The 14,065-nt window shown below is 51.4% G+C and overlaps 1 protein-coding gene across 8 annotated transcripts in view; it reads left to right on the top strand.

The window, feature by feature from the left end:
- Positions 1–130: 130 nt before the first annotated feature.
- Positions 131–14,065, top strand: part of Iqce (IQ motif containing E) — a 43,225-nt gene continuing 29,290 nt past the window's right edge. For 2 of the 8 annotated variants that reach the window (XM_060368011.1, XM_060368010.1), the window contains exons 1-7: positions 131–888; positions 3,552–3,599; positions 6,023–6,068; positions 10,087–10,218; positions 10,717–10,851; positions 11,850–11,920; positions 13,412–13,540. In XM_060368011.1, coding sequence (XP_060223994.1) covers positions 853–888; positions 3,552–3,599; positions 6,023–6,068; positions 10,087–10,218; positions 10,717–10,851; positions 11,850–11,920; positions 13,412–13,540 — 597 coding nt within the window. In that variant the 5' untranslated portion in view covers positions 131–852. The other 6 variants (XM_060368012.1, XM_060368014.1, XM_060368013.1 and 3 more) reach the window with 6 other exon arrangements.

The following is a 14,065-nucleotide window of genomic DNA, read 5'->3' as shown; positions in this document are numbered from 1 at the left end:
CGCTGCCTCCCAAGTGCTGGGATTACAGGCGTGCACAGCCGCACCCAGCTGAGGAGTGCGGTGCACTCACGAACTGAAGGCGGAGCCCGGCACTGGCGCAGAAGAAAAAAAATAAAGAAAAGCCGGGCCTAGTGGTAGGTGCTATACAGTTGTAATCCCAGCATTGAGGGAGCAGAGACAGGAAGACGTTGACGCAAATGAGACGCTGTGTTTACACCTACCCCTGGCCTGCTGGGCCACAGAAGTGTTCCTCATCTGGCCTGGGCGGCAAAAACCAGTCAGCTGGGGTTTACCGCAGCTGGGGCTCGCCCACGGACAGTCAGGGTGGGCACTCTTTTCCTCAAGGCGCCAGACCCCACGTCTAACAATTAGGGAGCCAACAGCTCGGCTTATTTAGAGGAAAAAAAAACATTTAAATAGGTGCCAATCGTTAAGGACGGTGCCTGGCACTCTGTCCCCTGTGTCCGCTCAGCCTGGCGACCCAAGAACCTCTGCCCACTGGACTGCGTAGGGGCAGCCACCGTTTGCTGAAACCCAACTCGGGCTCCTGTAGTTAGAGCGTGGCTCGAGGTACAGCCAGCCTTGCGTGCAGGAGAAACCAAGAAACAAAACAACAGAACCCCACAAGAGACAAGGTGAAGCCGTGCAGTGCAACCCGGGGACGGTACCTGGCTGCCCCCCTCCGCCCGCGCTCACGCTGCGCGCGCACACGGTTCGCTGGGCTCCGGAGGAAGGACCACATCCGGGGCCCTGTGGCCGCGGCACGGTTGCCATGGTAGCAGGGTGGCTGGCAGGCCTCCCACGCTGAGGGCCAAACTCGCAGCGACCGGGAGGCCGCGCAGCGCCGCGACAATGAGCGAGGGCACAGCAGATCTGGCCTCGGAGACGGTAAGGAGGCTTGGGTCAGAAGGAGGACGGACGCACGGCGGCAGCCAGCCCCGGCAGGCCGATTGTTACCGCACAAGAGCCAGCCCCGGGCGTCGGCCGCCACCGTGCCCGCGCCAGCAACCTGTGGCTCCCGCCTGCGCTCGCGGAGGTCATTGCTTCCAGGAAGCCCCCGGGACTGTGGCCACCCGCGCGTGCTGCGGGTCTGAGGCCGCGGCCGGCTGGTGACGAGCTCTTCTCGTAAGTGCTGGAACAGGTTGCCCTCCTGTGACGCCCCGGAGCGATCCCGGGCAATGAAGAAGGCCTACCCCATCCCACCCTCGTAGTTAGCCCGAGGGTCCGAGCGGCCTCTCTGGGAGAGGCTCTCGTTCTCTGGGCACCGGGTGGACTACCCCTGGCCCCCGGTGCGTTCCGGTACCAAGGGAACTTTGTGCATTCCAGTGGGGGCTCTAGGACGGGGCAACAGGCTGATGTCCCCAGTCTCGAAGACAAGTAGGAAGCAGTTTGGTGCAGGCTTAGGGCTGGCGGGAACATCAATGCAAAGGCCTCGGGGCAGGAAAGTGGCAGAAAGCAAGCCCGCTGGGATCAGCCTGAGAAGGATTGATGGGAGAAATCCAGGGACCTGGCTCTGGTGGAAGTGACTTATCAAGGGGCCAAGGGACTTACGTGGGAGTTTCCACGGAAACTGAGGTACCCTGATTTCTGGTCAGTGGAGAGCAACGGGGGTTTCCTACTTGCCCATCCAGAGGAGGCTTTCCAAGCCTGGTTTTAAGAGGTCGGTCCCAACACGTCTTCAGGAGCAGTCCCTTCATCTCTGTTTGTGTGTGCTGCTTGGAACTGAAACCCTCGTGCCAGGCCAGAGCGATACAGATGAGCCTCCCCGACTCTGGTCACTGAGGGATTCCAGACAGTCACTTTACTGCAGAGTCAGATCCCAGCCCCGTCCAAGTGCAAGCGCTCAGCCACTGAGCCATGCCCCCAGCCCCTCACTGGGCTAGTCCACTGAACTCTGTCTCCAGGCCTTTAAGAAGTTAAAATCATCTCCTCCTCCTCTTCCACCTCCCCCTCCTCCTCTTTTTTGGTTTTTCTAGACAGGGTTTCTCCTCGGAGCCCTAACTGTCCCAGACTCACTTCGTAGACCAGGCTAGCCTCAAAGTCACAGAGATCCTGCCTCCGCCTTCCTGAGTGCTGGAATCACACACAGGAGCCACCCATGCCGTCGTTAAAACTTTCTTCTGTTGTTATTGCAAAGAAAACTCATTGCATTTCAGTACATTTGGCTAATTATTCATACGCTGGCGAGAAAACTCATTGCATTTCAGTACATTTGGCTAATTATCCATACGCTGGCGAGCTACAGAAACCCAGTTAATACTTGTGTTTCTCATACGTGTCCTTTCCACATACGTTTTGAAAACATCACTATTTCCACTGTTCTGTAACTTTTACCATTAACTTTGTTGCTAGCATTTTCTGGAGTTTTAAAAAATGGTCAGACTTTGTATGCAGGTCAGGCTGGCCTCAGATTCAGCCTCCCTCTGCCTCAGCCTGCCAAATCCTAGGATTACAGGCTTGCTCCACCAGGAGGTGTGTGTTTTCCAAAATGTAACCAAGGCCTGGGGAGAAGGCTTGGTGGGTACAATGCTCGCCTTGCACTTCAATTGGGAGTTCACACCTCCAGAGCCCACATCAAAGCCACATGGGTATGGCTGCTGCCCGTACTTCCAAGGCTCAGAAATTGAAGTCAGACCTCCACGAGTGTGCATACACAAACGTGAACACGCATACACGAATGAGCACACCAGCTATGTAGACACATACAAAGAAAAATAAGTTATGGGGGCAGTGGGGAGATAGCTTAGTGGTTAGGGGCAGTTCCTCTTCTCAGTATCACAGTTCCCAGCGCCCATGTCAGGGTGCTCCCAGTTGCCTGTCACCTCCAGGCACCCTCTTCTGGCATCCGAGGTACCTTCAGGCACACAAACACAAACAGGAAAAATGAAGTTAAAACATATGCTTGCAAAACTGCTCTGCTCCGCCAGGAGATGGGCAAGAGAGCATCACCGTCCTTTGAATGGAAGATGAGAAAGTCAGAATGCAGAAACAGTGGAGAATGGAGTGCTTCTCGCATTGGGAACTTTGTCAAAGTCACACACAGTAGACCTGAGGACCCACCATACTTCTGTGGGTGTGGAGTCACTTGGCCAAGCAGAACCTTCCGTTCACCATCCCCCACACTCCCTCCTCTTCATACGTGTGTGTGTGTGTGTGTGTGTGGTGTCTGTGGGTGTGCACAGAGGCCAGAGAATGTCACATGACATTCCTCAGGCGTCATCCGAACACACCCCTCTTTTTGAGGGAGGGTCTCACACTCGGCTGGCTGGCCAGTGAGCCGCAGAGGTTCACCTGCGTCAACCCCCCACCCCCAGCACAGCATCGAATTCAGATCCTCACGCTTGATCAGCAAGCATTGTTCCGACGGAGGCAGCCCCCTCGTCCCCACCCGTGCTCTCTGAAGATCAGGGTTATACTGCGGGGTGGAGCTTCCCTGGGCTGTCCCGTGGGCGGTGCTGAGCTGTGCTGCCGCAGCGCGGACAGGCAGTGTGCAGATGCGGCTGACGCCCCAAGTGGGCACCTTCCAGTGACCGTGTGTGCATTTCTTCCAGGGAGATGATAGTCTGTCTGCGATCACTTTTGATTCTGACGTTGAGACGGTGAGTACCACAGTCCCCCCCCCCGTCAGTATTCCTTGGGTGTGCGTGTGAAAGAGCATCCCCAGGTGCCAGCAGACGCAGAGCACAGGTGCCAGCTGCTTCAGGTGTGGCCGTTTCCGTCTGTTAAATTTAAGTAATTGAGGTTATCGTGTTTAAATTTTCATTTATCTATTGTTAGAAATCAATCTCACGGGCCGAGAAGGTGGCTCAGTTGGTAGAGGGCTCACCTGGCAGGGGTGAGGCCCTGGGTTCCACCTCTAACACTGCATAAACCTGGCACCAGGTGCCTGCCTATAATCCTAGCGTTTGGGAGGCAGAGGCAGGCACATCAGTATAAGGTCATCCTCTGCTACAGAGCCTGTTCAGGGCTTGCCTGGGCTGCTTAAGTCCCAGTCTCAAACAGTAGCAGTAGCAGCAGCAGCAGCAGCAGCAGCAGCAGCAGCAGCAGCAACAAGATAGTAAATAACTGACTTTATTCTTTAAAGCTAGCTTTATCGATTAACTGTGAAGGTCTAGAGAGATGGCTCAGTGATTCAAAGCACTTGCTGCCCTTGCAGAGTACACAGATGCAGCGCCCTGTTCCCACACAGCAGCTCACACTGGATCCCCAGAGTGCTGGGTACTAGTCGAGAAAACTGGCAGAAGTAGTCAGACTAGAGTACACTGTTGAGCCATGCCCTGTCCCCTCACTGGGGGACTCTAGGCGGGCACTCTGCGTTGGAACTACACTCCCGGTGCCCTCTGGGATTAGCTAGCCTCATGGGTTCTTTGTTGCTGAGGAGCAAAGGAAGCATGGTAAGCGCTCGCCTAGTGAATATGCCAAAGAGGTTACCCTAAGTGTAGACTTGATTCCTTCTGTACACAAGTGCTGAAGGGATGCAACTTAAGAAGCCTCACATGCCATTGTCCCCAAAAAGGGAGTACTGTGTTACTGTATGATGAAACTTTTCCTGAGGAAACTGGATCCCACAACAGACCAAAGCACAGATACACCAAAGTGCAGCTCAGCGAATGGGTTAAGGAGCAGAAATGACTCAAAGACAGCTGGGATACCAACACCTACCCCAGCGTGGGTGACAGCTCACAAGCTGGGGACCTGGAGCTCACTGCACAGCTGGGGGGAAGCCCAACAGTCAAAGAATGACCTTTCCAAGTGACTGTAGTTTAGACCTTTCCCAGGCAGAAGGTCTGGTCCCAGAATCTCCCCTTTGATTGCTTCCTTAGGCAGGGAGGAGCCTAGTCAATCTGATGAGTTTCAGGAACTTCCTGGAGCTATTTGTGTTGTTTACCTTAATGGTTAAGGAGCTTCCCTGCAGGGTGGAGCGTTTCAGTCTGGGAGAAAGTGATACATGTGTGTCCACAGCCAGGAGCTCTGCTTCACATCATAGGAACATGAGCCTGAGATAGTCACCACAGAGGTGGTTTCCTGATGCCACTGGGTGTGGAAGGGGTCTCCTAACAAGTCCCAATAGAGTCCAGTCTCTGGGCCAGAGAGGACAGTGTTTCCACCAGACGGGGAGCAAGGACTCGACACATGCCCAGCCCGAAGCCCTAAGAATGCTGCTTGGAGAGGAGCCCAGCCCTAGAAGCTGCAGGACCTTGTCTTCACTGGACTGCTCCGGGTGTCTGGTTGCCCTGGGGACTGTTTTTCCTTTTCCTTGTGGGTTTCTCTTCCTTAGTGGGGAATCTGCCATGGACTAACTTATGAGGGATTCATCTTACCACACCTGCTGTGGGCACATAAGTGCTCTCTGCCATTCAGAGCAGGCATCAGGGCAGTACAGGAGACAGGCCTTCCCCCTGCCTTTTTTTTTTTCCCCCAAGAAAAGGTTTCCTGTCCTAGGCTGGTCTTGAACTCAGAGATCTGCCTGCCTCTGCCTCCCAAGCGCTGGGATTAAAGGTGTGTGATGGTGGCTGGTGGCTGGTGCCTAGTGCCTGTAATCCCAGCCTTTAGGGAGGCAGAGGCAGACAGATCTTTTGAGTTTGAGGCCAGCCTGGTCTATAAAACGAGTCTAGGTCAACCAACGCCACACAGAGAAGCCCTGTCTCAAAACAACAACAAAAAGGCATGTGCCACCAGGGAGAGTGACAAGCCAGCCCTGGCTCTCCCGTAGTGTAGGACCCACACTATGGAGCGCCTCAGACCCCCTGGAGGTCTGCCCAAGCAGGCTGTCCATCAGGGCCTGTCTCTCTCATTGCCCTCTTGAATGCAGTGAGCTTTCCCAGCAAGGCCTTTCTTGGTGTCAGAGAACAGAAACTGAAACCCAAGAGGAACCTCTGTAGCCCGCCTGGAAACGAACACCTGTGCTTTTTACCTCTCCCTCCTCTCTGGAACTCAAACAGCTTTGTCCCTCTGGGATGGAAAAGTCCCCTATCAGAGAGGGGAGCCTAGCATGCTTCATGTTGCTTCTTCTTTCTTTCAGAAAACAAAAAGAAAGGTTTTCCAGAAACCTCCTCCCACATCACCAAGTAAGTATAACTAAACAGATCTGCTGTCCCCTCATCTCAGACTTGACTGTGGCAGGAATGGCCTTACCCTGTGTCCTGGAAAAACCGAAGGATGTTGCTCTTTTGGTGCGGCTGGGGGAGAAAACTCAGTGGCCTTGGGCTCCAGACCTGTGTCCCTGGCTGCTGAGCTGTCCCTGAGCCTTGTGCAGGTCGCTGTTCCATGAGCTTTCTATCTGCATTTCCTTGCTCTGGATTTCTCAGAGTCAGGGCACAGCTGAGCTGCAAAGAAGCCCATGTGCGCGCTTACACACCCACCTGCAGGCTGCACACGCACGTGCGCACAGAAGCCCGTGTCAGCGCTCCTCAGGTGCAGTCCACCTTGTTTTCTGACACTCGTTCTCTAGTTAAGTCTGGAGCTCACCAGTTAGGTTAGACTGGCTGCCGCAGGGCGTCCCCAGGGCCTGCCGCCCCCGCTCCCCCAGAACTGGGATGGCAGGCGTGTCTCGCTGCGCCTGCCCGGTACTGTGTGGGCTCAGGTCTCTGTGCTCGGAAGGCAAGTGCTTTACAGACTGAGCCGTCTCCCACTGTAAAAGGGTGCTTCTGACCTGGGATTGCTCTACGAGCCACACGTGAGCCCGTCCTAGGGAGGGTTGTATGTTCCCACATGGAAGGGACAGATATGTGCCTTTCATCTCTATGGGATCTCTGGGCTTGTTCTGCTATGGCCCTTCTCTTCCTCATCCTCACAAGGACAAAGACGGGCTCAATGCAACCACATGGAGGCTGACAACCATCTATAATGGTCTGGTGTCCATGCAGGCAGAGCATTGTATACATAATAAATAAATAAATCATTTAAAAAAAAGACAGGGACAGCTTTGTTGCTGTCCCTAGCAGTGGCTCAAGAGGCAACATTTTATTTATCAGGACGACAGTGCTTAAATTGGGTTGGTCCCCCTGCCAGTAAGGCCTCCTGCTGGCTGTCAGTGTCACAGTGCTCCAGGGCCCAGTGGCTCATGCGTCAGTCTAGTCTGTACGTGAGTTTCTGTGATAGATGTCAAGTCCTGTACTTGTTTCCTAAAACCTGTAGGGACCTGACCTGTTCCTCTGTGTGTGTGTGTTGTGTGTGATTTTTTTAGTCTCATAGCTCAAGCTGGATTCCTGATCTTTCTGCCTCAGTTTCCTGAGCAGTTGGGCTAACAGACACATGCTGCCAAACCCAGCTCCTTTAAACATACAAAATTGTTACATGAACACCTTTGCTTTTTGCATGAATTTGTCTTTTCTTACATAATTAAAGATGTGAGATTCTAAATAATAATAATAATAATAATAATAAATAGTTCTAAGGGATGGAGAAATGGCTCAGTCATTAAGACCCTTCCAGAAGACCCACATTCAGTTCCCAGCACCCACATGGGCAGCTCAAAACTGTAACTCCAGTTCGAGGGGATCCATTATCCTCACATAAACATACATGCAGGGGTCTAGAGAGATGGCTCAGAGGTTAAGAGCACTGGCTGCTCTTCCAAAGGGCCTGAGTTCGACTCCCAGCAACCACATGGTGGCTCATAACCATCTATAATGAGGTCTGGTGCCCTCTTCTGGCATGCAGGTGTCCATGCAGGCAGAACATTGTATACATAATACATAAATAAATCTGAAAAAGAAAAACATACAGATAGAACATAGTGCACGTAAAATAATGAATTATGTAAAATAAAAATTTTAAAACACTTTCTTTATTATGACAAATGCCCTGGGAAATTTTTTTCTCGTTTCTTCTCTATAAAGATTAAAATACTGAGCTGGAGAGCTGTCTCAGCCATTAAAAGCTAGACTAAAAATATAATATTAAAACATTTTTATTTTTGAGCCGTGATGGTACAAGCCTTTAATCCCAGCACTCAGGAGGCAGAGGCAGACGGATCTCTGAGTTCGAGGTAGCCTGATCTACAGAGTGAGTCCATGACAACCAGGGCCACACAGAGAAACCCTGTCTCAAAAACAAACAAAAAAATGTATTCTTTTGCTATATTTATTTTGGTTTTTCAAGACAAGACTTCCCTTTCGCTACCACCGTCTGGCAAATATTAAAAGATTGTTTCTGTCTGGGTGTGGTGGTATGCTTCTTTAATCCCTGCAATTGAGAGGCAGAGGCAGGTGGATCTCGTGGATTCAAGGTCAGCCTGGTCCACAGAGCAACTTCCAGGATGGCCAAGTTGGCCTTGAAAAAAACAAAATAAAACAATAATAATAAAATAATACTCTTCCTGTGGCAACATTAGAAACTCAGTGCTGAAGGAGTAAACAGTATGTATGCTATGGTCAAAACTATGCAAAAAATATATACAGCTATCTGAAGTCTAACTAGATAGTACATGTCTCAGTATAGCAGGATTACATCTTCAGTAGGAATTTTCACATTTTCAAATTCCTCTTCTAAAAACAACAGTGATTTGCACTGACTTACCTGTGTGTATGTGTGTGGGCGACCCGTGTACCCTGAATGGGTGCAGGTGTCAGAGAGTCGGTTCAAGAGTCAGTTCTCCGGCTACCTGGCGGCTTCTGGGAAGCAAACAGATCCACAGACTTGGCAGCAGATGCTGTTGCTTCCTGGTTTCTGGAGACAGTGTCTCAGTGTGTGTCCCTGGCTGGCCTGGACCTCTATAGACCACGCTGGCCTTGTACCCACAGAGTCCTTCTGCCTCTGGACTCCCTAAGATGCCACCACCATGCCTAGCTCTCTCTCTCTCTCTCTCTCTCTCTCTCTTTGTAACTTATTTTACATGAGGCTGGATGTGGTAGTGCGCGCCTTTAATCCCATCACTCGGAGTCAAAAGCAGGTGTATCTTTCTGAGTACAAGGACAGCCTGCTCTCCATAGTGAGTTCCAGTACAGTCAGAGCTACAGAGCTAGTGAAATGGGGTTTGTTTTTCTTTTTCTTTTTCTTTCTTTTTGGTTTTTTGAGACAAGGTTTCTCTATGCAGCAGCCCTGGCTGTCCTTTATAGACCACGCTGGCCTCGAACTCAGAGAAATCCACCTGACTCTGCCTCCTGAGTACTGGGATCAAAGGTGTGTACCACCGTGCCTGGCTTGCTACAGAGCTAATGAGACTGTCTCAAAAAACAAAAACCAAACAAACAAAAAACACTTTTTCTTTAAGAGTTTCTGTGAGTATATGAGTAAGTGTTGAGGACATTGGCTCCCGGAAAGCTGCAGTTATTGCTTGTTGCTTGGTTTCGTACGTGCTTGGGTCTGAACTCTGGTCCTCATGATTGCCACTGCAAGCATCTTACCTCCCAGCCACCTCTCCAGCCCCTGCACATTCCTTCTGGTAAAAATTACAAGAGAAATGTGATTGTATGTGTGTTATGTGTACAAATGTATTTTTGTGTATAGATATATATATATGTGTGTCTATGTGTTACTATATATGTACATAAATATATGTACATATACTGTAAAACCAGGTATGGTGACTGCAGTTTGGAGTCTGCAGTTTTGGCTAAATACCCTAGGCCAGGCTACCTGCCTTGAATCCCTCAGTGAGGGGCTAGGATGTGGCAACATGGATACATTCCCTGACTTGCATAAGGCCCTGGGTTCCATCCCCAAGTTAAAACAAACAATATTGGTTCAAAATCCTTAGACAAGAAAATCTCTTGAGGGGCTGGATAGATGGCTCCATGGTTAAAAACACATTCTGTCCTTTCAGAGAAAGAGCACCCACTTACTACCGTCTGTAACTCCCAACTCCAGGGACCTGACACCTCTGCCGCCGTGACTACCTGCATTCTCCCACACATAGACACACACCTCCACATAATTTAAAATAATAAAAATAAATCTTAAAAAAAAAAAAAAAAGCTCTCTTGAACCCAGGGTTTCTAGCCTGGCCTGGCCTAGTGATGCAGTAAGATCCCATCTCGAAGTCAGCCCCCTGGGGTCAGTACACCCTTTGAATGTTGCATTTAGCTATTGTTGTGCCTTTGGCACAGCGATTCCGCAGCTCTGAACCTCGTGTTACCTTCCTAGAGTCACCTTACTCCTCCAAGTCCAAAAAAGTGACACCCTGGCGTGCTCTGAAGACAACAGGAAGTATGCCTCTGAGTAGCAGAATGTCTCTGACCCCGCAGAAGCTGTGGATAGGAGGAGGATCGAAACAGGGTACGTGGCTCTCCTGTGGAAGGGTGCTCTGGCTTGAGACAGAGTTTGAGAATTTGCAAATGATTTGAGATCAGTGTGAGATGTGGCTGATGTCAGGGAACTTGCCATTGATCTTCTCTAAGACCGTGAACATTTCAGTGGTGGCTTTCCCAGGCCCAACTGAGGCCACGCTAGCACCTTTTGATCAAGGTTACCTCAGCGCTGCCCTGCGGCAGGAGTGTGATGGAGCCAGTTCCTATCAGATCACAGGAGACGACTGTTAATGTTCCTGTGAGCTGCTCTTTGTCATACTGGAAACCTGAAGCTGTGGGAGTGTTCACAGCAGGGCAGTGGGCACACGTGACAGATCAGGGCTCTCTGAGCTGATCTCTGCTGTTAGGTATTTAGCCGTGCACCCCTGTCCACTGGCATCCTTAAGCCCCTGGAGTTTGATGAGAAGCAGACCTTCCAAGATGGTGTGTGTGCCTGTCCTATTAAACCCATGCACACTCAAACCAGGAAGTGGGACCCAGCCCCTGAGCTCCACACATCCCTCGGAGCACGCGTGGACCCATCCCCCCAGCTGCACTCCTGACTACTTGACAGAAGCCGTGAAAGCGAAGAGGGCAGACCTCAAGCGTTCTGGCAGCCATGGTGAGTATGCTCCCAGGGACAAAGCCCGGAGAGCAGAAAGGAAAGCCTCTAGCAATTGAGGGGTGAGCTTTTTATTGTTGTTTTGTTTTGTTTTTCTTTATGCACAAACTATCAGTAGGGCATTCTAGAGCATTCTGGGGACAGTGATTCATGAAGAGCGTTCTCATGGCCAAGCCATTGTATCACTCTCCTTAAACAGAGTCACATCTAAGTTCCCTATTTGTGCGTGAGCTGTGCACGTGCTGTGGCACTCGTGGGGGACAGAGGACAACGTGTGAAGTCACTTCCACGTGTGGGTCCTTGGGATTGAAGTCAGGTCTTCTGGCTTTCTGATAAGCACCCTTATCTGCCAAGCCATCTTGCTGGTTCCTTGTTTGTTCCTTCTGAGTTTCTTACTAGTTTTTCCCATGGGGCCTGTGGGTCTCTCTGGGTCCTAGTAAGGAGACATGGTGACAGCTGGCTCGATGTCCCTCAAAACCAAATTTACTGATTAGGGTTACAGTTTAGACTTATTTGCATATTTCAGATTTATAACCTGCTAAGTGGAGAGATGGCTTGCAGTAAGAGCCAGGGGTGATTCTGTAGCCCCCGGCACTAACTCACTAGGGCTTGCTGGCTACCAGCCCAGCTTTAGGTTAATGAGAGACCCTGTGTCGAGGGAATCAGGCAGGAGGGAGCAGGACTCCCGATGTCTGGTCTCCCTGTGAACACAGGATCACAATACACATAGCTGTATACACAGACACGCACACTCACACACTCATCCTCAGTAAGCTAGGCTGGAGGACACTCCCATGTCTTCCCAGCCCTCGGAAGGCTGATGCAGGACATCCTGGACTCCGGGAAATCCAGTTCTAGAGTGAGACTCATCTATTTTAGAAAACAAACAAGCAAATAAGTATAGTTTTATTTACTTTCCAGTTTCCCCTCAGGTATAACCCTGGATCCTTTCTACCGTCCCCCAATGTCCTAAGAGGTGTGTCCATTTCTTCCTGCAGGTCACGGCTCTGGGACATCTGTGTACAGAGAGAAGGAGGACATGTATGATGAAATCATTGAGTTGAAGAAGGTAGGCCTTTCTGATTGGCAGGGCTAGCCCTTCTCCAACTTAACTGAGAGTCAGTGTCCGCTGGGCATTGTCAGTCACGTACCCACGCTCTAGCCCCACACTATGGCAGCGAAGGGGAGAGCCTGTCCGCCAACTGCAGAGGAGGCAGTGGGCTTGCCAGGCATGGCGGTGTGTGCTAGTCATCCCAGCACGGAGGAGGCAGGAGAGAGGAGAGCTCAAGGCCAGCATGCATGCGTGACCACGGGTATGTGAGACCCTGTTTCCAAAATGCAGATTAGCCAGCTGTAAAGCAGCCCCTCCTTGGGCTCTGCCAGCTGAGGCCGGGCTGCCATCGGAGGCAGTGTAGAGGGGTTCCCACTCTGCCTGGGAGGCTAAGAGGATGGGGAGCCCTCAGCAATGAGTCGCTGTTACAGGTGGTACCTGGGAGCCATACTTTTGGGCTAGAAATAGGCTTCTGGAAAAATGACCCTGACTATTCAAACTTATCGTTGTAAGGCTTTGGAGAACTGCAGGAAGAGAGTTGGAGACATAGTAATAGAGTACTTTTCAGAATGTGTGTAGTCAGTGTTCCATCACAGAGCAGCAGAGTGCTGTGGAGAGTCAGTCCCCTGGTGAGAGGTTGGGGGTGTGGTTCAGTGGTAGAGCCCCTGCCTAGAATTCCCCAGTGAGGGGCTGGGGTGCAGCTCAGTGACAGAGCCCCTGCCTAGAGTGGCCCAGTGAGGGGCTGGGGGGTGGCTCAGTGGTAGAACACCTGCCTAGAATCCCCCAGTGAGGGGCTGGGGTGTGGCTCAGTGGTAGAGCACCTGCCTAGAATCCCCCAGTGAGGGGCTGGGGTGTGGCTCAGTGGTGGAGCCCCTGCCTAGAATCCCCCAGTGAAGGGCTGGGGTGTGGCTCAGTGGTCACCTGCCTAGAATCCCCCAGTGAGGGGCTGGGGTGTGGCTCAGTGGTAGAGCCCCTGCCTAGAGTTCCCCAGTGAAGGGCTGGGGTGTGGCTCAGTGGTCACCTGCCTAGAATCCCCCAGTGAGGGGCTGGGGTGTGGCTCAGTGGTAGAACACCTGCCTAGAATCCCCCAGTGAGGGGCTGGGGTGTGACTCAGTGGTAGGGTTCTTGCCTAGAGTTGGTGCAGGACTTGGGGGCATGTTTTTGCAGTAGAGTGCCGGCTGAATACACTTAAAGCCCTAGGCTCAATCTCAGAATTGCAAAAAAAAAAAAAAAAAAAAAATCAAATAAGAGTGATTGCAGGATTTGTTTTCTCTTGGCCTACCAAAGCTTGGTAAGAAAACCCATCCACAGGTGGATATTGGGAGCATCTCTGCCCAGACATAGCTGAGGACTGCTATTCCTTTATTTGTTTGTTTCTTTCTTTGTTAAATGATGAGTGTGTGTATCTGTGTGAGAGAGTGAGTACCGGAGGACCCTGAGGGCCACAGAGAGGAACTGGGCTCAGCCCTCAGCCTTCAGCTCTGCACCTTCCACAAATCCTCCTTCCAGGCTACCCAGGAGGAAAGCCCACGCCTGCCTAGGAAAGGCCAAGCCTTCCAACCACCTCCCGAGAGCTCCCCGGGGCAGGCAAGGCGCCTGCAGGGGCTCACTTCAACAGGAGTCCTGGTAGCTTCCACGGTGCGGATTAATTTTAATATGCTGGAATGACATTGGCCGTCTGTTCGCTTCTGTATCTGTCTCCCCAGTCATCTGTTACAAACAGTTACAGATGCATGCATACACACATACATACATACGTACGAACATACATACATGCATATATATCGTGTGGCACATGTGCATGAATGTGCAGGTTCATGCACCTGACACACACACACACACATACACACGCACACACGCACTCGCACCCACGCCAGGGTCTGTTTGCCTGTGTGCATGAGTATAGAGATGCCTGTGGAAGCCAGAAGGGGGCATTGGATCCACTAGAGCTGGAGTGATAGACAGTTCGGGGTCACCCACTGGGGGTGCTGAGAACCCAGCTGAGGTCCTTTGTGAGAGCAGACGGTGCTCTTAGCTGCTGAGCCTTCTCTCAAGCTCTGTGGCTGCAGTATTTCGAAGGAACACCGGTGTGTGTTGTGCAGTGTGACAGATGGAAGCCCCTGGGAAATCCCAGAGTTCCTGGCTTTAAAGGATTTCTCAGCT

This window comes from Meriones unguiculatus, chromosome 15 (genome assembly GCF_030254825.1).
Source record: "Meriones unguiculatus strain TT.TT164.6M chromosome 15, Bangor_MerUng_6.1, whole genome shotgun sequence".
Classification (NCBI taxonomy): Eukaryota; Metazoa; Chordata; class Mammalia; order Rodentia; family Muridae; genus Meriones; species Meriones unguiculatus.
The sequence above is the reverse complement of the archived record's forward strand: the minus strand, read 5'-3'. Positions and strand labels throughout refer to the sequence as shown.